This window comes from Trachurus japonicus, chromosome 13, assembly GCF_045865225.1.
Source record: "Trachurus japonicus isolate A0001 chromosome 13, Traja_1.0".
Taxonomy (NCBI): domain Eukaryota; kingdom Metazoa; phylum Chordata; class Actinopteri; order Carangiformes; family Carangidae; genus Trachurus; species Trachurus japonicus.
The window spans coordinates 31,838,892-31,861,855 of NC_140919.1; the positions used below are offsets into that span (position 1 = coordinate 31,838,892).

Genomic DNA, 22,964 nt, shown 5'->3' on the forward strand with positions numbered 1-22,964 from the left:
ATAACGTTGTGATTTGGGGGCCGTCGCTCTCATTGTCATCAGTGCTTGCAGCTTTAAAATGACCCGTTTTAGTTTTTTGCGGGCATTGCAGTGTCCTCCAGACAAAAAGTTGAATGACCCCCCTCGCTGACCTTTTTTATATTAGTGGACCCACCCCTCAACAAAGAATGACCCCCTCCCCCCATTTTTCTTCCGGTGGCCCATTCCATAAATAACGAACGGTCCCTTACCCAGCAGCAGCATATCCTGCCCATAGACTAGTTAGGCTACCTGGCTAGTTTGGTGCCAATGCCAATTTTAATTAACAGCCAAAAAGTATGCTCGCTAGTGAAAACTGTACATTATCAAATTCGGTAAATTAATCACATAGGCTTTATGAAAACTGCTGTCAAGTGTTACTGGTGATAGGATAATCCAGGAGTAGGTTTCGTCTGTTTCCCCGTCAATATCTCTGCCCTCTAGGTTAGACCCCAACCAGTTATTTGCCTCCCCACCGAGCCCTGAGTCTAGCACCCACTGTGAGAGGTGAGGTGAATCCTTCATCTTTTGAGAAATTTGTTTGAGCTGTCGAGCTAACTAGCGTGATGCTAAATGCTGTTGCCATGGTGAAATGCCTGAGAACACAGCGGTAGAGAGTTTGTCTGGGTGTGGAGTAACTGGTAAATGGTGAATTGGCTTTTGATTCATTCATAAACGCCATTAAAGTCAGGCAAGTCAACCTGAACGTGGACACCCGTCTTATCAACAAACAGAGGTTTCTGCGAGTGCGCGACGGCGCGCGCTCAGACGTGCACGAGCAGCGCCGACACACGAGCGGTCCGGTGTAAATCACTGCAATGGCAGCGGAGTAGGGAGGGTGGAGGACAGCGTCTACAGCCCAGCCTCCTTTCTACATGTGAGCACACGGCAGCGCAGACACACGGCAGGCGGACAGGCAGAGCACCACCAGAGGCAACAAAGGGACGCATGGTTCATCCAAGGCATCAAATGAATAAATGATTCATTGAGACAAGTTGCACTTGCAGACACACGTTTGATTGCATCTGTCCTCACCTCAAAGGTAAGAGATTGCACCAAAAAAAAGAAAATCCATATTCTGTCCCGTTTTCCTGATATTCTCTTTTTATTGTTTGCCTATTACAATATGCTGTCAGCTAAGACCCCTAAAAAGGCTTTCATGTGCATGTTGTATTAGCCACTGCCAATGCATTTGGATTTCATTGCTGTTAACACTGATTTTGGAGACACTGGCATGAAATGGGTGTGACATGTTACTTCTTAATGTGTGTATCAGCAGCAGTAGCAGCTTGTATCAGAAGTGTAAGCACTGACAGACAGCCTAATTGCTCTGGCATATGTTCAAGTTAAAGGTTTATTAATACAATAAGAATTTTCTTTGTATTATTTAGGTTGTACTATTATCAAACAGACATGGAGCTGGAGCACTTTGATGAGCGCGACAAGGCTCAGAGATACACCCGAAGGGGTTCGAGAGGGAATGGGCTCCCCAGTCCCACACACAGTGCTCACTGCAGCCTGTACAGGACCAGGACACTGCAAGCACTGAGTTCAGAAAAGAAGGCCAAGAAGATTCGTTTCTACCGCAATGGGGACCGGTACTTCAAAGGAATTGTTTATGCCATTTCTCAGGAGAGATTTAGGTCTCTAGAAGCTCTCCTGGCTGACCTCACAAGATCTCTGTCGGATAATGTCAACTTGCCTCAGGGGGTTCGGACCATATATACCATTGATGGGACAAAGATCACCAGTATGGACCAGCTGGTGGAAGGTGAGCTTTGTTCCTAAATCTTTGTCATTTTGTCCCAGATTTAGTTTATATTCAGTAGTGAGATGATGTAACTCACAGACTCTACCAAAATCAACAGTGCATGCAGGTCAAATGAAAATGTGTGAGTTTCTTAGTACTGTACAGCAGAAATAGCCGCCACTGTCCCTGTTCTGGGATCTTTGCGTTAATCTAAGCTGTTTTTGTGAGAAAAAAAAGTATGTGTTTATGTGTTGTTTCTTGCAGGAGAGAGCTATGTTTGTGCATCCATAGAGCCCTACAAGAGGCTGGAATACACAAAGAATGTAAATCCCAACTGGGCGGTTGGTGCCAGGACTGCTGTGTTTGTCCGTGAGCCTTCTTCCCTTGGTAGTGCCAAGGCTGGATTTCAAGAAACTAGAGAGACCAAGGATTTTATTAGGCCCAAACTGGTCACCATCGTCCGCAGTGGAGTAAAGCCTCGCAAGGCCGTCCGGATCTTGCTCAACAAGAAGACTGCACACTCTTTTGAGCAAGTCATGACTGACATCACAGATGCCATTAAGCTGGACTCGGGAGTCGTCAAAAGAATATTTACTGTTGATGGCAAGATGGTAAGTGTTCGGTTATCATTCTTGTGACTGTCTGAATCTCACAGCTGCTTCTAATTTATCAGACCTTTTATATTAACACATTCAAGTGGGGTACGAATAGGAGATCATCCAAAATATCCATTGACATTAAACTGTCAATATTACGTTTTTTCGCCATATTTTTTCAGTTCAACAAGTTCAGTTTTGTAGTTCACCATTTTTTTTATAATGGAAAAATATGCAGGTTGGTTGTAATTGCAGGTAAAATTCGAAGATTAGACGTATAAAAATGCAATACACTGTGGTGAATGAAATGGCAGACATGTGTAACAGTAGACACCCTACATTAAAATTCATAGCAATAACATAAAGTGATCAATACATTAAGGAATATTATCTGATGAATTTTGCAAAGTCACGTTGACATTTGCACATCCTCTGTGAATGGGTTTGGAGGAAGCATTAGACATGGATCATACCAGTTGTATAGTCCACACTCAAAGTGGTGTAAGTTTCTTGGTAAATTTCTCCCCATTTTTGGTTTAGATTTTATGAAATGTGACATTGGCTTTTTGTAATTTATTTCCATTATGCTAATTTAAAACTAAAGCAGCTTTGAGACTGAATATTTGCATGTGAAAGTCATACAACAAAGCAGCCAGGACCATGTTAAGTGCTCTATACCTGGGAGAGCTCCATTATCTTGTGCCTTTTCTCCACCATTAGTATATTAATTGCTCACAAGTGGGGAGGGGTGCTTTTGTTGGATACTGTAGAAGTGAAAGAAGACTACAATTATCTTTGTGTATTTGTTCATAGCATGGCTATGTCTAGTGCCTAGATACATTTAGCTGTGGTGACAGGTATTTTGTTACTTTAGTTTAAAAAAACAAACAAAAAACCTCTACATTTTGTCTTTCCATGTGTGGTGCTGTCTCACACACAGGGAGCTTACCTCAGCATGTTGTATTTGTATTTTAGAAAATAGAAAACTTTGCACATTAGACATTTGATGTGGTTTGGTTCTTTATTCATGTCTCTGATAATTGCCTCTCACCCAGAGTGAGACAGCCCAGAAGATTTAAACTCACCTGGGACTATTTGCTAAATGTATTACGAGAAATAGGTTTCTAGGACTCCATCTCATATTCCTACCAACAGTGGCACACTATTAAATAGATACTCACTTGTGCCAGACAAATCTACTGAACTCTATGGACAGCACTCATTATTCACATCATTATACTGTTCATTATATATTTCACACCACATTGTAGCCATGCGTTGTGTTAACATTGTGAGCAGTGCTTTTCCATAGGCTGATATAGATAGACAAATGCTTAAGTGGCAACTGCACATAGAATTGAGATACCAAAATAATTACAAATCACCCCACAGAAATAATTGGCTCCATAACTAAACCTATTTATATACCATCACCTGCACTCCATATATCCTTATCAGAAAATGTAAGTTTTTTTTCCTAATGGTTTCTATGGTGACATGGTTTCCTGAGCTGGTTGCTAAGGAACAGCCTCTGCGGCAGAGCAGTGCAGTAGTGATGTCAGGACTGTAGGTGTAGTGTGAGAGGGTTCATAGATGCTGGGTCTGTCAGCCTTATTATACACATGGCAGCAAGATGGAGCACATGGCTGTGTTGTTGGCATAGGACCCATTCTCTAGTGCTGTGTAGAGGGAACAGTTGGGGATTTTTGCATCAACAAACCTTTAGAAATCTTTTGAATTTTAAGAATATAGATTTACCAAAGCATTAAATATACATGACATTTCAAAAGATCAAAGGTAGATGTCAATCCTGTGTTCGGAGTGTGAAGTGAAGCTTTTGCTGCATTTTATTTCTTCCTCAGTTTATTGTGTTTAATGAAAATAAGCTGTTCTGCAATCTTTTTCATAATTCAGCTATGTGCTGTATAATTCTGCTTTTTGTACTTCTTGTCATGTTGTGACTCCAGATGGCCAAATGAGCATCCACTGGCATCATAGAGCCAGGTTTCATGGGTGTTTAACCTTTGGTAAATGACCTGCTTGTGCATTTGCTCCCACGACAGAGACATTGGCTGACTGTTGAAACAATTAATTCTACACTGCACATGTGCATTTAGTACAATTTCTTGAAACCAAGTACATTTTAGCCTATATATATACTATATATAATCAAGAGCAGGTATTTATAGATATAACAAGCAGTCTTGTTCTTGTATTAGAAAATACCCATGCACACAAAAGCAGTTGGTAGATTATTTGGGGGATTTATTGTTTATTAACATTTATTTTGGGCTCATGATTCATGATATTAGTTAATCTGCAGAGCGGTTCTGCTTTATAGCTGTGAACGCCGCTGCTGAATCACTCTGTAAAGATGCTGGCAAAATGGATACAACCAAGTTAATAGTCATAGGCTTTAAACCTAAGATAACAAATATCAATAAAACATTTTCCAAGTAGTAGAGAGAGAACTACAGGCAAATGGAGGCACCCTGTGGATGAGGCCCTCTCAGGCAAGGACACATGCCATGGCCTGGTGTGATCCTGCTGTTATGTGTGGGATAGAGCAGAGAATATTTGCATGACTGAGTAGGTCTGAGCAGACTTGGCCCATGGCAGTCCAATCCCCACTGTAATGGATGTGGCTGTGCACTGTAATTGTATTATGCACACCACTAACATCTCTTTATCAGCAAGGTCCAACACTTTGTGCTGACATAGATGTCAACAGCTACCCAAGGAAATTAAAGTGGATGCTTAATCCTCGATCATGCATCAGTAGATGTGATAAACAGTCCATTTCTGCTTTTGAAATTTGAAATAGAGTGGAAGTCATGAGATTTATGGTGGCCTTGTGCCAGAGAGCAGAACCTAACTTATGTTTTCCAGTTATTTTCACATGTTGACCTTGATTCTGCTGTTTTATTGCCGTTTATTTATTTGTTTATTTATGTATATATATTTTTTTGTTTTGGCCTGCGTGTGCCCAGAATTGGTCTCTGGTCTCTAATACAGTACTACAGATTATGAGCAAATGATATTCTCATGCAATTTTCTTTTAAAAGTAGTGTTAGGTTTTTGTTTTAGTGTGTCTGACAGAGATACTGTAGTGTTCAGAGATTGTAGACAGACAAACTTGAACATTTTGTTGTTACTGTGACATTCTTTATACGTATTATTTAATTAAAAAAAATAGTAATTATAGTCTGCTATGGAATGTGTTTCAAGCCCTGCGATTTTTAAACCTCCTGCTGTAACTTAAGGGGAGAAAGGAGGATGAAGGAGATACGGAGGCTGTCTGACTTTCCTCTCATCTACTGCTGTGACTTGGCTCTTAAACACAGACCAGTGATTTGCTTAGTTTCCCACTGCAGAGAAAGACAACTTTTATCCTTTATTTTTACTGAGAGGCTTCTAATTATGCTTGTGCTAAAGTTAGTCTTGTACTTGCATTAACATACTGCTGGAACTTCACAGCATGACAAAATGTGTGAGTCATGACACGGTATAAGTTTGCATTAATTTGTAATATTCCGATGTTTACTCAAGATTTATTGTACAAATATTCTTGCATGAGATAGTGACATATTTTTGTCACATCAGCAAGCAAACCTTTTTGAGAAATGCTTTTTACATTTGTTTTTTTCTGGTTGAGAAAGTCATTGTTTCAACAAAGAGCTAAATATAGCTCAGTAATTCAGGACTAGGGTTGATGATTGAAGTGTTGGATACAGTATGTGTGGGCTCATGTTTTAAGGTGTGTTTGGGTTGTGGTGTATCCTTATCAATGGCTCTGAGTTGCCCTTAAAGCAGAAGTAAGTGGTCCGGTCGTTTTCGCTAATTCTGCGTTCCAGGCAGGCTTTTGAAATCGTAAATTACAGCTTCAAGTCACAACTTACGACTTTGTAGCGTTCCAGGCAACCCACTCGTGTTTTTCCGACCTGTTTTACCGGTGAAAGTCACTATAACGGCCACTCGTAACTTCCGACCTGTGAACTCGTACCAGATCGAACTGGTACGACTTCACGGTCGGAAAAATACGAGTTTCCTTGAACGCACCATAACAGTCCTCGTCCCTACGTCGCCACATTCACGGTGTCCCTTGGCTGCACACACAGCCCTGCATGCCGTTCTCTCTCCTCATTGGATAAAAACTGTAGGATACGATAAATGTTTTCTCCTCGACTCAGAGCAGAGCAGAGTGACTGACAGACCCGTGTTTCAGACCAAACACTCTATGTAAGTGATTGCTGTCGGAAGATAGAACTATTTAAGACTTATATTAACACAAATATATCACTTACTTCTGCTTTAAGTTAGCTATTACTCCTATTTGTCATTTCATCTGCAGTTATGTAACAGATCTCTACAGCAGACCTAATTTGTTTCTTGGAACGTGTGCTTGTCTATAAATACAGTGTTTTATATCTCCTCCTGTTGACCTTCTTCAAAATATGTGCACATGCAGTAGAGTATGAAAATGAAGTAAAATACAGCATTAACCCTTGATTCCCAAACACAAATTACAACTGCATTACTACATGCTCTAAAGTACATAAGTGCAACCTGCAAAATGCAACTAGAAGCAGTTGATAATTACATGTACAGATGAGTGCCTATGTCTGGCATGTTGAGTTACTGGATGCTGTGTTCAGTCTTTCACTTCAAAGGGGAGCTTCAGCACCCCGGAGAGCGCCACCTGCTCTACCTCGGCTTGTCTCTTTAGTGCAATCTATGGTCTTTACCATGGCTCAGATTGACTAGTTTATATAGCATACATACCTCCCATTGTGTTTTCCTCAAACTGAATGGCAGGAGCAATGCTTGAGCATGCAGAAATCACAATCCCCGACAATCAATATTTGCACAGGATGCTCCAGGACCATAAGAGGTGTGTGTGTGTGTGTGTGTGTGTGTGTGTGTGTGTGTGTTTCAGGGGGATGGTAGGCCTGATGGAGCTGCTGTGTCACAGAGTCAGCAGGCAAAAGTAATCAATAGCAAAACATTTGTTATTGCCCTAGTTATGCTGTTGCATCATAAATTTGAAGTGTCCCATTTCTTTGTCAGACAGATAAGAAAAAGTAAAGCAGTGACTAATACAATCAGTGAGCTGCCACATTTGATTTAAGACCTTACATGAAGCAGTCCTCCTTATTTTAGCACTCTAAAAGTGGACACAGTTTTGAAGTGGCTTTTACCCTTTAGTAAACATGCCATGATCCTATTCTGGAATAACATCACTCACTTCTTTTACTTTGTTTTGAGTCAGACATTTGGTCATACTTTCTAGCAGGTTTTAAAGCAGAGAGTGGGAGTTGTAGTGGTGACATTCACAAAAGGTCTGAAGGCAGATGTGAACCCACCATGTCATAGTGACAAGGTGCTGTATGCAATTCTATCTTGCTTCGACTGGTGACATTGTTCTGTTGTCTGCAGTTTGTACTGTTCAGCGCTCGTGATAGGATCTGACAGTGGATCTTAAGTAGCTGTGTCCCCCCTCTTGAAATCAGCTGTGATTCTGTCTGGTTTCCACGGCAACCTCTGTGCAGCTCTGTTTTGGAGGAGGGGTTGGGGGCAGGGGCAGTCAGATTGGGGCGTCTGCAGAGAAAAGAGCCACGTTAAGCCCTCCTCTGTGCTCATTGTTTATTTTAAGATTCCATGGCTGAATGACCTTTGGCTGCCAGGAGCTGCTTTTGCAAGGTTTCTGACAAATCCATTTTATTTTATTTTGATATTTTGAATAAGAATATTAAAACTGTAGGTATTCTTTATTCTCTTATTTTGTTGCAGTTTTTAAATGTAAATTTCTTTGTATAAGACAATAGTTAGGTGGATAACATCCAACTGAAATCACAAAGTCACACAAAAATGTCCTGCAGCTAAATGACTCCAAATGACTCTTGTTGGCTGTATTCTAGGTCTTGGACTCTGAATTGTCTTCCAAAACTAAGGTGACCAAACTGATCCAGCTTTGCTTTGCTCAAAGCTAACCAAGATCAGGTCATTCCTTTCCTCTGCAAATCTAGGAGAGGTCACCCATGCTTTTAAGCCCTCCTAAACCTGACTATTGAAAACAGCCAAAATGAAATACCCAAAGACTGCAGAAAAACCTAATACCTTTCAGCAGGGACACACTAGCTGTTCCAAAATGTTCTCTTGTGACTAAAGGTTACCAGGCCTAGGCACCCTAGGCCGCCAAAACAGGGCTGGCACCACTTCCGGTATTCTTTGTTGCATTTTTAAGGGGATTTAGATTTACTTGCATGATTGGGTTTTGTTTTTAAAGCTCTTTATGCACCATATTTTCAATTAATGCTGGTTTGAGCCTAGTCTCATTACTTGACAGCCACATCTACTGTTGAGAGAGTGTGGTTGATAGTCTTATTAAACTCCTGCTGAGCTCTGCATGCTTCTTTATGAGACAGTTAATAATGTATAAACATGTTGGATGTTTCCTATTGGCAGTTTATTTTTTTCATATACCAATTAAGCCATTTTGTGTTCAACAACATTTTAAAGACACGACAATGGGGTATATATTTCAGTCAATAGCAACATTTAGTGCTAGTGATTTAAAATATGACTTTTATAATTTGTAGTCCGTGCCATCCAGTTTAACAACCAACTCAAGACAAAACAAATGTCCACTTACAGTATGAGATCATAGTTTTGTTGACAGGTTTTGGTGCGGTCATCTGTCTGTAGAGGAAATGAAAACAGGAACTCTCCATTTACATGGCACACTGCTGTAGTTAAGGCACATCAATAAGCCTTTTGAGGAGAAGGTCAGGACTCTATCAGCATCTTCATTTATTGATGACTGCATCCACTAAGATGGGCTTCTGTATTAATGAGAAAAGCAGATGCATCAACTGACTGAGTCATCCTATTTCTTTTTGTTGAAAAGCAAAAATGATTATCATTTACGTTTCTGTGGTCAACATGTTATTTAAAGTCCTTCACCATCAAAGCTATTCACTGGCTTAACAGTTTAAAATTTGGGTTTTATTTTATGAATTCAGGTTATGATGATACTTAATGTGCCATCACACATCAGATGAAAAGTGCCTCCATTAATGCTTACTTTGTTCTGACATGAGTGGCTGCCTTTATGGATGATGGTGTTAAAAACATGTTTTAACATGATTTTTTTTTTTATTGAATGGCCCTGGCCCCTGGACAACAGAGGGCAATTAACTTAATCTCCCACGAGGAATGGAAAGACCAGTAGACTCTGTTGTCACAGACTGCGCTGAATAAAATCCAGGTTTAAAAGAAGCTTGTCTTTTCTTAGTTGTTACCCTAGAGACGTTTTCATCTGCAGCTAAAAGTTAATTCCATTATTCACATGCTTTACACACTGTAGAATTAATTTCCCCTTTGTACTTTGGCACTTTTGAATATGCAATTTCAGTATTTCTGCTTCAGATGCAACTAAACAATATATTTAATACATTTCCTTTATAGTTGTCTCTTTCTGTTGTGTCTACATCATGGCCTGAATGTAGTATCTGTATAGCTGTACATACATTTATGTAATTTAGATGTTAGATTTTTCCCAAATATGAAGAATAATGGTAGGAGTCTATCTTAAAGCCATTTGTTGAAGGTACACTTTGGAATCATTATGTACAGCAGGGGTCACCCACTATATTTGTCGAAGGGCAAGACTTTTTCTCGACAGACACCTTGGGAGCTGGACATTCAAATAAAATGAAAGGAAATTAACATTTTGGCCAGTTGATTTAGTTTTTGATATTTAATTTTCTTACAAAACTGAAGGCATTTTTAGCCTTCATCAGGCTCCTATCACCTATACCACAGTCAGCCACCAGGAGTGATATAGACATTTACTTGATATTTGTGGGTGTCGTGTCATCACTGTCTTCAACACAAGGTTATGGACAAAACAATGAAAAATAATCAACTTCATCAGAAGGAATTCAAGTACGCAGCACTGCCTGTTCCACAAATTTGTTGTGGAATCTCAAGCTACTCATGATAACCTATTTCTGATAAAGTTATTTCAATCTCTGTTGTTTGTTTTAGTAGCGGGGACCACTAGATATTTTCTTTTTGACCCTCACAATTTCAGAATTCAGTCACGGGCCGGATTTTGCACGCGGCCCAGTTGATGATCACAGGGTTACTATGCAGAGTACAGATTCCATGTCAAACTTGTTTTTGTACTATACTGACAGAAAATATCTATCTTTACTAGGTCACCTGCCTTCAGGACTTTTTCGGGGAAGATGATATATTCTTTGCTTGTGGCCCAGAGAAGTTCCGTTATCAAGATGACTTCAACCTGGATGAGAGTGGTTTGTGTATTTTCTTTTATACAAGGCTTTATACAAACACTTTCTTGGTTGTTGTTTGTGCTGTCACCCACTGCAGCTATGTGTGCTATTAACTGTAAATGAGTTTACACTTACAGTAAATATATTTTCTTTTAACCATCCTGCTTTGTGGCCCAGCGAAATACTAAACACACTATGGGACTTTTATTGCTGTGCTTCTTGCAAGTCAGTGCCCCCATATCTATCTGTCCCACTGCTACTGTTCATACTATTAGAATTGAACAAAGATGCAGATAACGTAGGTGGCTCAGCTTTACAGTGGTACTGAGTGGAAGAGAAGAAATGTTGCCACAGTCATTTTTATGTTCTCTTTTTTTCTCAACAGAATGCAGGGTGTCAAAGTCTGCATCATATGGCCGGCTCCCCACCATACATGGTCGCTCCTCTCCAAGAAGTGGTGGGATGTCACGCAGAAGCAAGTCGCCTTCATCCATTGGCTCTGGTAAGTGTGCATGTGAGTGTACTTGTACTGTATCTATGGTATCCAGAGATCTACTGATTAATCTGTGCGGTTTGAATAATTAATAATTGAATGATGACAAGACACTGAGACAAGGCCAGTCTACAGCCCCACTCCTTCTTGCAGCAGAGGGTGCTGGAACAGGGGAGGAGGGAGCAGAGAGAGGAAGATCTGATACTGAACCAAGTTCTGCATTCTTTCTAATCTTCACTCAGGATTTTCATGTCAGGAATATGATTTAATTTATTGACATTTCAGATTTGTCTCCAATGGGATATTGTTGAGATTATTTAGAGACATCAAGAAGCATTACCATATTTACCTTTAATCAAATAAATATAGAAATATAGAAGTGTATATGATGTACATGTTGCACAGCATACACAGCAAGTAAAATACTTACAACTTGTGGACTTGTTCTTTTACAAAAATATCAATTGTTTTTTGTAGGCTATTCGCCAATTAACCAGCTATGGCTTTTTCCTGCTCCAAACTGATCCACTATCTGTCGACCTCTAATGGTGTGGGAGTGAGGACATTTTTGAAAATTGGGGATATCTTCTCTGGTTCAGACCAGGCTGTTTGAAGATTAAGATTGGTTTTAAGATTATTCTCAGAATTGGGTAGCTATTTAGATATGATGGTTAGGGTTAAAGGTTCAGTGTACTTTCTTATTATGCACACATTCTGTCAACACTATGCATAAGACATATTAAATTAATTCTTTGGTACTCTGTTAAAAATCTTTATGCTGATTATTTCAATTTCTGCTGTACTGACAGCTAATGGCACTGCAGGCAGTCAGCTGTCCACACCTCGATCTGGAAAATCCCCAAGCCCCTCTCCAACCAGTCCAGCTAGTCTCCGAAGACGACAGGTGATAAAATCTAATGTTCTTAATAGATAAGTTCTTAAACTTATGATAGCAGAAAGACTTTGTAAAGGAGTATAGCAATTATTTTCATCAATGAATAATATTAAACAGATATGTTGTCATTTATTAATTAATTAATTCAAAGATAACCATCACAATGTGTCCACCAGCTATACACATGACTTGCCTTTCTGCTTGTTTTGTTTATCAGTAATATGAGTAGAAATGCTGCTCGTGGAGATGGATCTTAAAAATGATCTCAGATCTGTGTACACAGGTGTGCAGATATAAATATTAGCTCATATACAACATGTTTCTGAGTTCTGGGGGGAAAAAAACCCCAGCCAAACATCAACACAGGCTGTGTTTGTACATGTATTATGAAGTATCACAGCTAGCTTTTGAATGAAGTCTTGCAGCAGCACATTTTCACAGTGACTATCATAGATCTGGGGAAGACAAGTAAGTTCTGAGATTGAATAGCACAGGCAGCTATGGGGTGAAAACCAGCTATCAGTCATGCCATCATTAATTAATCATACCACTGGCTGGGCCTGGTGTTATGGAGGATATTACTTTCTCTCTGTCTCTTTTTGAACCATGTGTCAGTCTTGCTGGTGAAAAGGTTAGTATAATATTTCACCACGCTGGATTTATTTTTATCTAATCTCAAAGTGCATACTCAAGGCTGGCCGACTGGAACAAATAGGCTTTGTATAAGATGGCTGTAATCACAGTTTGACAAGCTTTGCCTTTGCTAAAGTTTGTGTAAGACAAGTACATCAGTGTGTATTTCACTCTCACTCAGTGGCTGTCTGTCCTTCCAGGGATCTCAGCACAGTGGCTCTTCACTCTCTTTAGCTTCTACCAAGGTTTGCAGCTCAATGGATGAAGGAGATGGGCTTGGCATTGAAGGTAAGACATGATATTATGCACAGAAATGTCTGAAATACTTTTTGCAAATTGCAATAAGATTTTGTTTTCTATGGAAAATATACCTGTACATCAGACCTGCCTTTGTTTTGATCCACAGTCGAATTTTTGGATGACTACTCCTCAGTCCCTGCTCCCATAGCAGAGAGATACAAAGTGGGGAGAACTTTAGGTGATGGAAACTTTGCTGTGGTCCGGGAGTGTGTGGAGAAATCCACCGGAAGAGAGTATGCCCTGAAGATTATAAGCAAAGATAAATGCAGGGGAAAGGTGGGTTTGTCTGTTGACTTCCTCTTTGATAAATGTGTGAAACATCTGTCATTGTTCATTCTCTCTATTTTTGGTTCTACATGGTATTGATGGGGCTCTGGTGTGGCTGCTCATTATTAGTTTTCTTTATTTCCATCATTGGTCAGTAGATGGTGCTCTCTCCTCTGGGACTAAATTCCTGGGTCTTTTTTTCTTGTCTTTGTTTCTTTTGTTTTGAGAACATTTGCTTAAAAATGTCTAAAATGTTTCTGGGAACTGTTTGTATTTCATATTTGTCACACAAATATTCCACTGATGGTTCTTTTTAGTGCACAGTGTTTATATATTTTCTGTGATTACATTTCCTTTGTTCTTCAGGAGCACATGATCCAGAGTGAAGTCTCAATCCTTCGGCGTGTCAAACATCCCAATATTGTGCTTTTAATTGAAGAAGTGGACACCCACAATGATCTCTATCTTATAATGGAGTTAGTGAAGGTATTGCATGTTGAATGATTCTTGCAAAGAAAGTTCAAGTGCCAAAGTTGTATTTTGAGGCTTATTGTGTCATGTTTTGTTCTGTTCTTACTCTTGTTTTTATACTTTTCTTGATCCCTGTCAACAGATAAAGAGTTTTTTTCAAATCCCCTGAACCAATCAGGGTTGTATCAAAATTTAAAATTACTGAAATCTAGCAACTCTGTTTTACATTCCAAATACTCTTTCTCAGGGGGGCGATCTCTTTGATGCAATCACATCTTCTAACAAATACACGGAACGAGACGCAAGCTCTATGCTGTTCAATCTGGCAAGTGCCATCAAGTACCTGCACAGCCTCAATATTGTCCACAGAGACATAAAACCTGAAAACCTCTTGGTAAGTTTGACACTACAGTGATTCTGTATTGACAGTGAGTGGAACTTCACCTCTTTTAGGTCCATGTACAGTACTCTCCTCTTGCCTACCCCCTTGTCTGTCCTTGAATATAATACAATTTTGTACAGAGACCTTTGCTCTGTTTTTCCTTTTGAGTCACAGATGAACTTCAGTGATGACTTGTTCCATGTTGTTCTCAGTATCAAAATGATTAATAGAATCAAGCCAAGTCCCAGCCAATAAATAATTTCTGTCAACCTTTTCCTCACTATTTTCTCATTGTTGTATTTCACAGGTCTATGAGCACCATGATGGTAGTAAATCTCTGAAACTAGGTGACTTTGGCTTGGCTACTGTCGTCAATGGGCCCCTCTATACTGTGTGTGGCACACCCACTTACGTAGCACCAGAAATAGTTGCTGAGGCTGGGTAAGTCAGAGGAGCTACTTCAATATTAGGACATTTATTGTGGAAGGACAATGTTCAAAATGTGCTGCAGTAATTTTGTGTGGACGATTGCTGCTTGCGGATTTGTTTAGTCTCTCTGACACCTGATACCTTCACCTTCAATTACAGATATGGCCTCAAGGTCGATATTTGGGCAGCAGGTGTCATCACTTACATACTGCTGTGTGGCTTTCCTCCTTTCCGTGGGTATGTGCTCCTGCATCAGGAGGCTGTCACATTGGCCAAATTGCTCATGATATCTCTTATTATACTTAGTTTTATGAAATCCTTGTTGTCATTTCCACAGCAGTGGGGATGATCAGGAGGCTCTCTTTGAACAGATTTTGAAGGGCCAGCTGGACTTCCCTGCACCGTACTGGGACAATGTGTCTGACACTGCCAAGGTTTGCATCTGGAAGTGCTCTACTGATCTACTGATCTGTTATCAGTGTGCATGTGAAACACCCGAATCCACCAATGGCTGTATTGTCATTATTGTACTTTCTTTAGGCTCTGATCACAGGGATGCTGCAGGTAGAGGTGGAGAACAGATACACAGCTATACAGGTGCTTGATCACCCCTGGGTCAATGTAAGTCCAGCCTTGTGTCTTCTCACCAGAGTCGCTGGTGTACATTCAGGTACAGCAGTATGCAGTGTGATCCAGAAAGTAGAGACAAGGAATCTTTGTTCTTATATCTTCCAGGATGATGGTGCATCAGAGAAGGAGCACCAGCTGCCTGTGGCTGGGAAGATCAAGAAGCACTTCAACACCGGGCCACGGCTCAACAACACCTCAGCAGGGGTGTCAATCATTACAGTAAGCGACGCTGCATGCAGTTCTGCATCAGTAGATGGAATTTAGAATCAGCTTCGAATGTCATTAAAAATTGAAAAACATGTCGTTTTCAATTTTGATCTGGTGTTCCCCATACTCCTGAAGCGTGCACAAACATCCTGTCATTGTTCTTTGGATTTCATTCATTTTCGGTTGAAGTTTTGTAAAAAATCAGCAAATAAATCCATTGCCCAAATTTATTCTTGTAATTTATACCTTGGCAACTTCTCTGGTTTATTCTGTGTCCACATCAGTTCATCCATCTGCTTCTTGCTGCGAGGTCTTCCTGTGTGTGCTCTGGCCTCTCATCCTGTTTCAGATAGACTGTCAGCACTATTGTTTGGAGATCATATAAATAACATAGTTGGCATACAATGGCTACGTTTCAGTAGATGTGATTTCTTGAGTAGTTTGAGAGCTGAGCTGGATTTGTACAAACTAGCAACAAGATAATAAGTTATTGTGGAAGTCCGCCACTCACTACCTATCTTTCACTACTTGTCATTGATCAGGGGGAAATCAGTTGAATCCCCCTTTATTTCTCATGTGTAGCCTTTTCAATGACTTTACAGGTAAGCCCAGCACTCAGTTGTCAGTAGTCAAACAAAAATAGTCCTAACAATTCACAGACCATCGGCTGACAGTGACATTACATGTCTCTTTCAGATTTCTTTTCTTGTTATACGAACAGCCATAAGAGAAGTGTAGAGTCTTAATGCTAATCAGGTCAGTGATTGTTTGAGTTCAAGGTGATGCTCTGAGTTGCACTCATCTCTCTCTGCTCAGCTGGACCAGGACTTTACCATCCAGAGATCAGGGTCTTTGGACCACAACCAGCATCCAGGATTGTATTGGATAAGGTATGACCCAGCATAGTGCTAATATGCAGTGCTTCCATGGCAAAGTGCTGGCAGTCTCCATTTCCCACCTCCCAGAAAAGGATTTGACCCATTGACCATCAGTGGGGCCTATGCCTCGCCCTAATTTACCATCAGATTCATGACTTAAACATGTTCCTTCATTTCACTAGTGCTGTGGCTGTTTCCTCGCGCCTGGTTGTGCACTTTACTTGCTATTTACTTAATCTGCATAGAGAAGTTATGCATCTTAATGCTACATGCGTTTGAGGATCCATCTGACACATCGAGCAACAGGATTTTGTTTCATGAGCTATGCTCCTGTTTATTTCCTCTTAAGAAGTCCTATCACAGATACACACATGAGCTGCCCTTGTTTGCAGTGTCACATGATGAAGTCAAACATCATAAGAACATCAAACATAAGATGTTTTAGGACAGGAGGACGTTTTTCAGATACTGTACAACTGCATGCTACCATTGGCTGGTTTAAAGTTTAAATTAAGTGCCTCTGTGGTGGTTGGGTGGATGCCAATCCTCATCTCTGTGGTCTTGTGAAGAACCTAACAGTTGCTGCTGTTTCACCCTCTCTCAGACCACGGCACTTGATAAAGAGAAGCAAGTTTTCCGACGAAGACGCCACCAGGATGTGAAGTCTCCACCACAGCCCCCATGCAGTTTTGGTGCCAGTGCCTCCCTCAGTGCCCACTCTGGCCTCTCACCCACTGACTTCACCCCTGAGTCTGAAGACCATTCCCTGAGTTCGGTCGGCACTGTCCGTTCACCCATCTCTCCGTTCTAACAGCTTTTCTGAAGCCACAGCACCGTCCAGCCCTTTAGAGGAGTGGAGTGCAATACAGAAAAACCCAACGTTGGATTCAGTCTGCTGGCCTCGACACTCACAGACTGCAAATTTATCTGTACCTATTTTTTATTTACTCTGTCATACTTTTTATTTTAATTGCAAAATACACTGAACAGATAAAGGGGCAGTTAGTCTCTGGAATAAACACACACACGCACACACACACACACACACACACACACACACACACACACACAATAAGAGCATGCAATCTTTTAATACATTTTCCCTTTTCTTCCAGAAAAAAAAGTCCACCAAACTATATAAGCCTTATTTCTACACAGCAAGTACTGGTTCATTGTAATACTCTAGAGCCCTCTACTGGTTATTACTGCTTACAGCAGGAAAGATGGCCTGCTTCATGAATCACTTAGCTTTTGATGGAGGATCTACATGCAAAACATTGAAACCTTTGGCCTCTAAATAATAGATTACACAATTTCATGATATGGCATGTAGTGCATATCATTAAAATGATTGTTTCACAATAACTGTCACAAAACAGCATTAATGGTGACAGTCACCTTTATGTTATACAGTGTAACATCTAGGTTACCTTGCTGTGGTTCTTGATGTTCTGGTGCATACACTTTAGGCACTGTTTAAGAGAACTTAAGAAACTGAAGACATGCTGCTATTATTGTACCATAAGCATTATCTGTGCTGAACAGATTCTCTTGTGTAGGATTGATATTGTCCTGCCACTCAGTAGCTTGCCTCATAGAGAGTTGAGGGCACTTATGTTTGACTGTTGATGGTCCAGCTTACCTGTGTGCTTGAGGGTGATTATTTAAGCAGTAGCTTTGTTACATGTCTGTGAGAGTGTGGTTGTAATTTGGTGCTGGTGCAGATGAATCTCTGTGCTGTGTAGCTGGTAGTAAGTGCATGTGTAAAACCTTGCCTTGGCACACGTGGATTGAAGTGCAATTAGGTGTATTGCCCAATGAGCACACTATCAAATTTGTCCTTCACAATGCTGGAGTGAGAATGGATCTGTCGCAGGTATTATTGGTATCCAACTGACACACTTCTCTATTACAGGGGTCAGCTAACTCTTGTGCAACATTAATTTTTTTCACACACAAATAAGAAACGAGTTAAAGTTAAGTTGGTAAAAAAAAAAAAAAGCAGTGCTTCCAGTAAAATCCATTATTTTAATATTTGTTCATACAGACAGTACTTTTATTGAACTTTTTTAAATAACCAGATCACACAACGTAACCAAGTCTGGCTCACTAGACTGTATGTACTGTATGTCCTCTGACCACTTCATACATTGGTTCATTAGAGACAAAATATTCATGGATGTGAATGTCCTCCTCTGTAACCTGCATGTCTGCTAATATGCATCCTAACTCAGTTGTTCTGGTCTTTTACTATTCAATATACGCCTGTCTGATATGAAACCATTTCTATTGTCATTGTCAATGCCGTGTTGGTGAATGCAGTTCAGTTAAGACAGACTATAGTCATACTACAGTTGAGTTAAGACTTGTATATACATATTTTAACAGAAACGTAAGATCCCACCTCTGACTTTGTTGTTAAAGGGCTTCTAAGTTTTTGAGTGAACCATAAAGCACAAGAAAAGGAAGTTGTGACAGCAACTTTTGGGGAATGTGTTTGCTTTCAAGACAGTGTATGTTTTTCATCATCTGAAAAAAACATGTCATGTTTTATATACTGTTTGACAAAAAATGGTATTCAAAGACAACTGGGAATGTCACTGTAATGTGGAAGCATATGGAGAATGTGAATGCTGTATTATACCCATCCATATTCCATTACTGTAAGAACATTATAAAGCCTGAATAAGGAGAGAAAAATGGTTACACACTACTTTTCAGTTCATTATGGAAAAAAAACATCATCATTCAAAGCAAACTTCCAACAATGTACTCTGCAAAGAATCCTAACCTGGAAATAAAAAGGATTTAATTAATTAATCTGGGTCAGCAGTTTATCTCCATGGGTTAGTGGATAACTGTTCTTTACTGCAACACGTCCAGACAGCAGATGGCAGTATAACCAAACAATGACTGTGCTGTAGGTCTCTAGTTGGAGTTCCACCCTCAGTTACTCATTTAGAGCTTCATTCGAGCTTTAGTCATACATGCTATTATGGGAATGCATTAATACAAGCATGTGTCATTCAGATCAGTTTATGCAGTGAAATCTCAATAAGAAATACTCCTGAGACTGATATTCATTCAGTTTTATTAAAAACAAAACAAAACAACAAAAAAAACATAGTAGTTGAATTATTAATTTTGATATAATCACATAAGCTTCAATTATATCAACCTCTTCCAAAACATATGCAAAAACAAATTATCACATATCTTAAAATGTTACATGAAATCAAAATGCACAGCGTAATGCCAACATAATAACAAAATGCTTCTTTTTTTTTTGCAAACAAATGTAAACTTTCCATAATAAAGGATTGCACAGGAAAGCAAATGAAACCCAAAGCCTTCTAGCTCTTAGCATGCAAAACTTCAGCTCTGGGTGGGTGATGTCTCGTAGCATCGCCAGAAAATAAGAACGCAAACGCAAAACCAATTGCATATTTTTGATCATTTTGAATTGTCAGCTCACAGCGACCGACTTCTCATTCAGCAATTAAATGCAGACCCATTCGCTGTCATATTACTAAGAGACCATAGTCACATTGGGAACACTTGTCACGCAACTGAAAACCGTCCTTAGACCCTTTCAGCAACCAAGTCGTCATAGTTCTTACCATTGCATGGTGTTACAGCATGGACCTGTGTCATGAAATTTAAAATGAATGAGCAAACATCTTGCACAAAAATAGAAGTGAGTATTACAGCATTATTGTTTGCAGTTCCAACAATAGAACGTCTTAAAAATTACACTTCCTTTTTACAAAATGTCTCACAGCTTTACCACAAACACATTAACGGTTGTGAGAAACTATCCAACAAATCTACTACTCGATCGTCTGGACATGTTTTTTGGAAGAAATTGAATCGACAAAATAAAAAAAATTGAAAACTGTAGTTACAAATGTCCCACTTGTACCATTTTAAGATCTGATGGTAAGTAATTTAATTCCTTTGCCATTAATAAACAAAATAGTCCTTGTTTTAAAGTATGGAAATATCACAATTTCTCCTCTCTGCTGACATAACCAAAAACAAATACTTCACGAAGGACTTAGGCTCACACTGAATTGGACTTTTCTTCCATATAGACATTTAAACACAACAAATTAACAATGAACATTTTGTCTTTTCACGTCTTACACATACATTTGACCACTGTTTATAACAATGAGCAGACAAAGGACATAATACGTATATTACTAACCAACTAATATCTGAAGTGCAATGATTGACATTTTGGACATTTATACATGGTTCACATGATTGAAATGTTGTTAACATGGAGGCTAGTCTAACAGCATTTAGATCTTTATCTCAACCTTTACAGAGAAGAAACACTTCACACTGTCCATATTTACATCTGCATTTTTTTTCCCTAGAAAAGTGTTCCAGTTGAGATATGTATCTGTCATACAAATGTTGTATAAATGCTCCGAACAGAGGATTCATTTTGTTTTGCATTTCCACAGTTTGAACAGGAACTTGAAAGCTATGTTAACTCTGTTTTAGACATAACTGTGTAATTGTGTTAACTTAGATTAATCTCAGTCTCTCCTTGTTCAGAACAGCACACTTACTTGACTCAGTTGTGGAAATGCTCCGGCTGGTGCTCAGGTCAGACATGAAAACAAACACAAAATGTTCAGATTGTTCGGCACCAGACAAATGGTTCACCTGAACAACAACAGGCCAGATGGACATGTGTGAGCACCCCTTGCTCTTTATTAGCTACACCATGCTGATGATCTCCAGTCCACTGGATCTGCTCGTTGGCTCCTCAGCAGTTCTGTTCGGTCACTGCTTGGTAAGTGCACCTCTTAACCCTCCACACTTGGTCTCAGCTGCATGGCTCTCTCTCCTCAGTACCTGTTTTGATGCTCGTAGTGCCACCGGTTGAAATCGATATTAAATGCCACAATACTGCCAGAGGCCATGCCTGTGATCAAAGTCCTAAAGAGTAAAATAAACACCATGGGAAAATAATATTAAATCCAAATCCAAGCACAATGTAGTATTATAATATTATGTTAAAATATTATCATTTTACTTAGCTTATATTATAAGCTAAGTAAAATGTATAATATTAGGAAATAAAAGTAAGATAATTTCCATGCATATGAACATTTAGCTAAAATGCTCTTTGTGGTGAATGAAACAAGTGCAGGAGGTCATCAGGGGTTGGGACAGTAAATTACCAGGTTTCTCTGACAACTCAAATAGCCCATTGAGTCCTCGCGTTTTTCTGAAACCCCTTTGCCCTTGTGTCCACGGCCGACTGGTATGTAGGAAAAGCAGCTGATTTCACAGGGTCGTCTTATACTACTACACCCCAAGGGCTTAAATGCTCAAGCACAATGAACAGTGCTGCAGCAGAATGTCCCTCTGTAAATGGTGTTACACAGCACGGTTCACTTGTGTTACCTAATGTCAACCTACTGAGGGCAGAGACTGTAACTGAATCGAGAGGTTCTTAAAATATTTCATTAAAGTGATTTGTTAAGCCATGGTGGAACAAATGTTAGATAGCATGTCGTACTTAATTTCATATTTTTACTACCTGCTCAGTTTAGAATTTAACCAAATGGAAACCTGTCAACAAATTTCACCCAGTACCTGATCATCCTCCGTCTACCTCACCAGGTCGTGCTGTGGGTCATGGTGCAGAGTCCAGTTTAGTTTAATTGTTTAAGAACTGGGCCTCTGTTTTGGGCTGGAGGGGATTTGGCCGGCGGCTGTGAAGTGCAGCTCCACTGTTCAGACTTTCTAACCTCTCTTGACTGCCAGGGTCACATGATGACGTCAGGCTTATAGCCCCAGAGCAAACACTGTCGCCTCTCTGCCGCCATCCGAGCACCCACTACATGACTCCTGACCGATCTTTCAGAATACAAACATTGAGGAAAAACACGCTGCTGACCTGACCATGAGGCTCGTGCAGTGCGCATGTCTGTTTTGCTGTTGTCTATTTATCCAAAATAAATGCATTTGCAGAAGATACCCCTGTAATTTTTTTGTCTCTATGGCAACTGGGGAGTCTATTTAAAGGAAAAAGGATGGTGGATACTCCTCTAACTAAAATTTACACAGACAACCATGAAACACAAGCAACACAAGGCTTTTTCCCTCAGCCTACACATAAAGTATAGCACTGAAAACATGTGGGAACAGTTAGATGTGCATGCTCACAAGCATACAGGGATTCACACTGAAGCCCACGCATACATACACTCAGCACAGTCAAGTATGTAAACACACAAACCCACACAATGATTATCAAGACCTAAATAGGGCAAAATTCATGCACTGTCTCATTCCTATCATAAAACATTTGTGTTGCTCTTCATGTTTGCTTCTCTTTATCTATACAGCCTTATCCAGTATGAGATAATATCAGCTTCACCTCTCTGGAGACTCTATTAAAATAGCACATTTAAATGTATATGGTGTGTGGGAAACCTCCATCAAGATGTGTCTCTATATATGAACTAATACTCTCCCTCATTGGCCTACAATACCACTACTACTGTACCACTGCCTGCTCTGACCTTTGATCATGGGATAGATCCATGGCTCGGACACCAGCGTCACAGCCTGGGTAGATGTAGAGCTGTTTGAAGTCACACGCCTGCCACACCTCCACCACGCCGTTATCTCCGCCTGTCACCAGGTTGTGTCCGTCACTGCTCAGGAGAAGGGCCTACAAGAGGGA

General features: G+C 40.0%; 2 protein-coding genes and 1 long non-coding RNA gene across 11 annotated transcripts in view; 1 reads left to right on the forward strand and 2 right to left on the reverse strand.

The window, feature by feature from the left end:
• The first annotated feature begins 788 nt into the window (after window positions 1–788).
• On the forward strand, window positions 789–17,268 carry dclk1b (doublecortin-like kinase 1b). Of its 3 annotated transcripts, XM_085796000.1 has the most exons (17): window positions 789–1,060; window positions 1,410–1,789; window positions 2,033–2,379; window positions 10,586–10,685; window positions 11,050–11,166; window positions 11,967–12,061; window positions 12,886–12,973; window positions 13,092–13,261; window positions 13,619–13,738; window positions 13,971–14,117; window positions 14,413–14,546; window positions 14,694–14,771; window positions 14,872–14,968; window positions 15,075–15,155; window positions 15,270–15,383; window positions 16,188–16,261; window positions 16,854–17,155. In XM_085796000.1, the coding sequence occupies exons 2-17, from the start codon at window positions 1,432–1,434 to the stop codon at window positions 16,909–16,911; spliced, it is 2,178 nt and encodes a 725-aa protein (XP_085652126.1). In that variant the 5' UTR covers window positions 789–1,060; window positions 1,410–1,431; the 3' UTR covers window positions 16,912–17,155. The 3 variants fall into 3 exon arrangements, with proteins under 3 accessions (XP_085652126.1, XP_085652124.1, XP_085652125.1); XM_085795998.1 differs by lacking the exon at window positions 16,188–16,261 and having other exon boundaries at window positions 16,854–17,268; XM_085795999.1 differs by lacking the exon at window positions 16,188–16,261 and having other exon boundaries at window positions 14,875–14,968; window positions 16,854–17,268.
• Window positions 17,269–18,324: 1,056 nt separating this feature from the next.
• On the reverse strand, window positions 18,325–18,500 carry LOC146976299 (uncharacterized). Its single transcript, XR_015037487.1, has 2 exons — window positions 18,392–18,500; window positions 18,325–18,354 (listed from the first exon to the last, which is right to left on the reverse strand). It is a non-coding gene; the product is annotated as an uncharacterized LOC146976299 (long non-coding RNA).
• Window positions 18,501–19,323: 823 nt separating this feature from the next.
• Window positions 19,324–22,964, reverse strand: part of nbeab (neurobeachin b) — a 213,911-nt gene continuing 210,270 nt past the window's right edge. For all 7 annotated transcript variants that reach the window (XM_085795996.1, XM_085795995.1, XM_085795997.1 and 4 more), the window contains 2 exons: window positions 22,801–22,952; window positions 19,324–21,205 (listed from right to left, as the gene is read on the reverse strand). In XM_085795996.1, coding sequence (XP_085652122.1) covers window positions 21,115–21,205; window positions 22,801–22,952 — 243 coding nt within the window. In that variant the 3' untranslated portion in view covers window positions 19,324–21,114. The remainder of the gene's footprint in view (window positions 21,206–22,800; window positions 22,953–22,964) is intronic.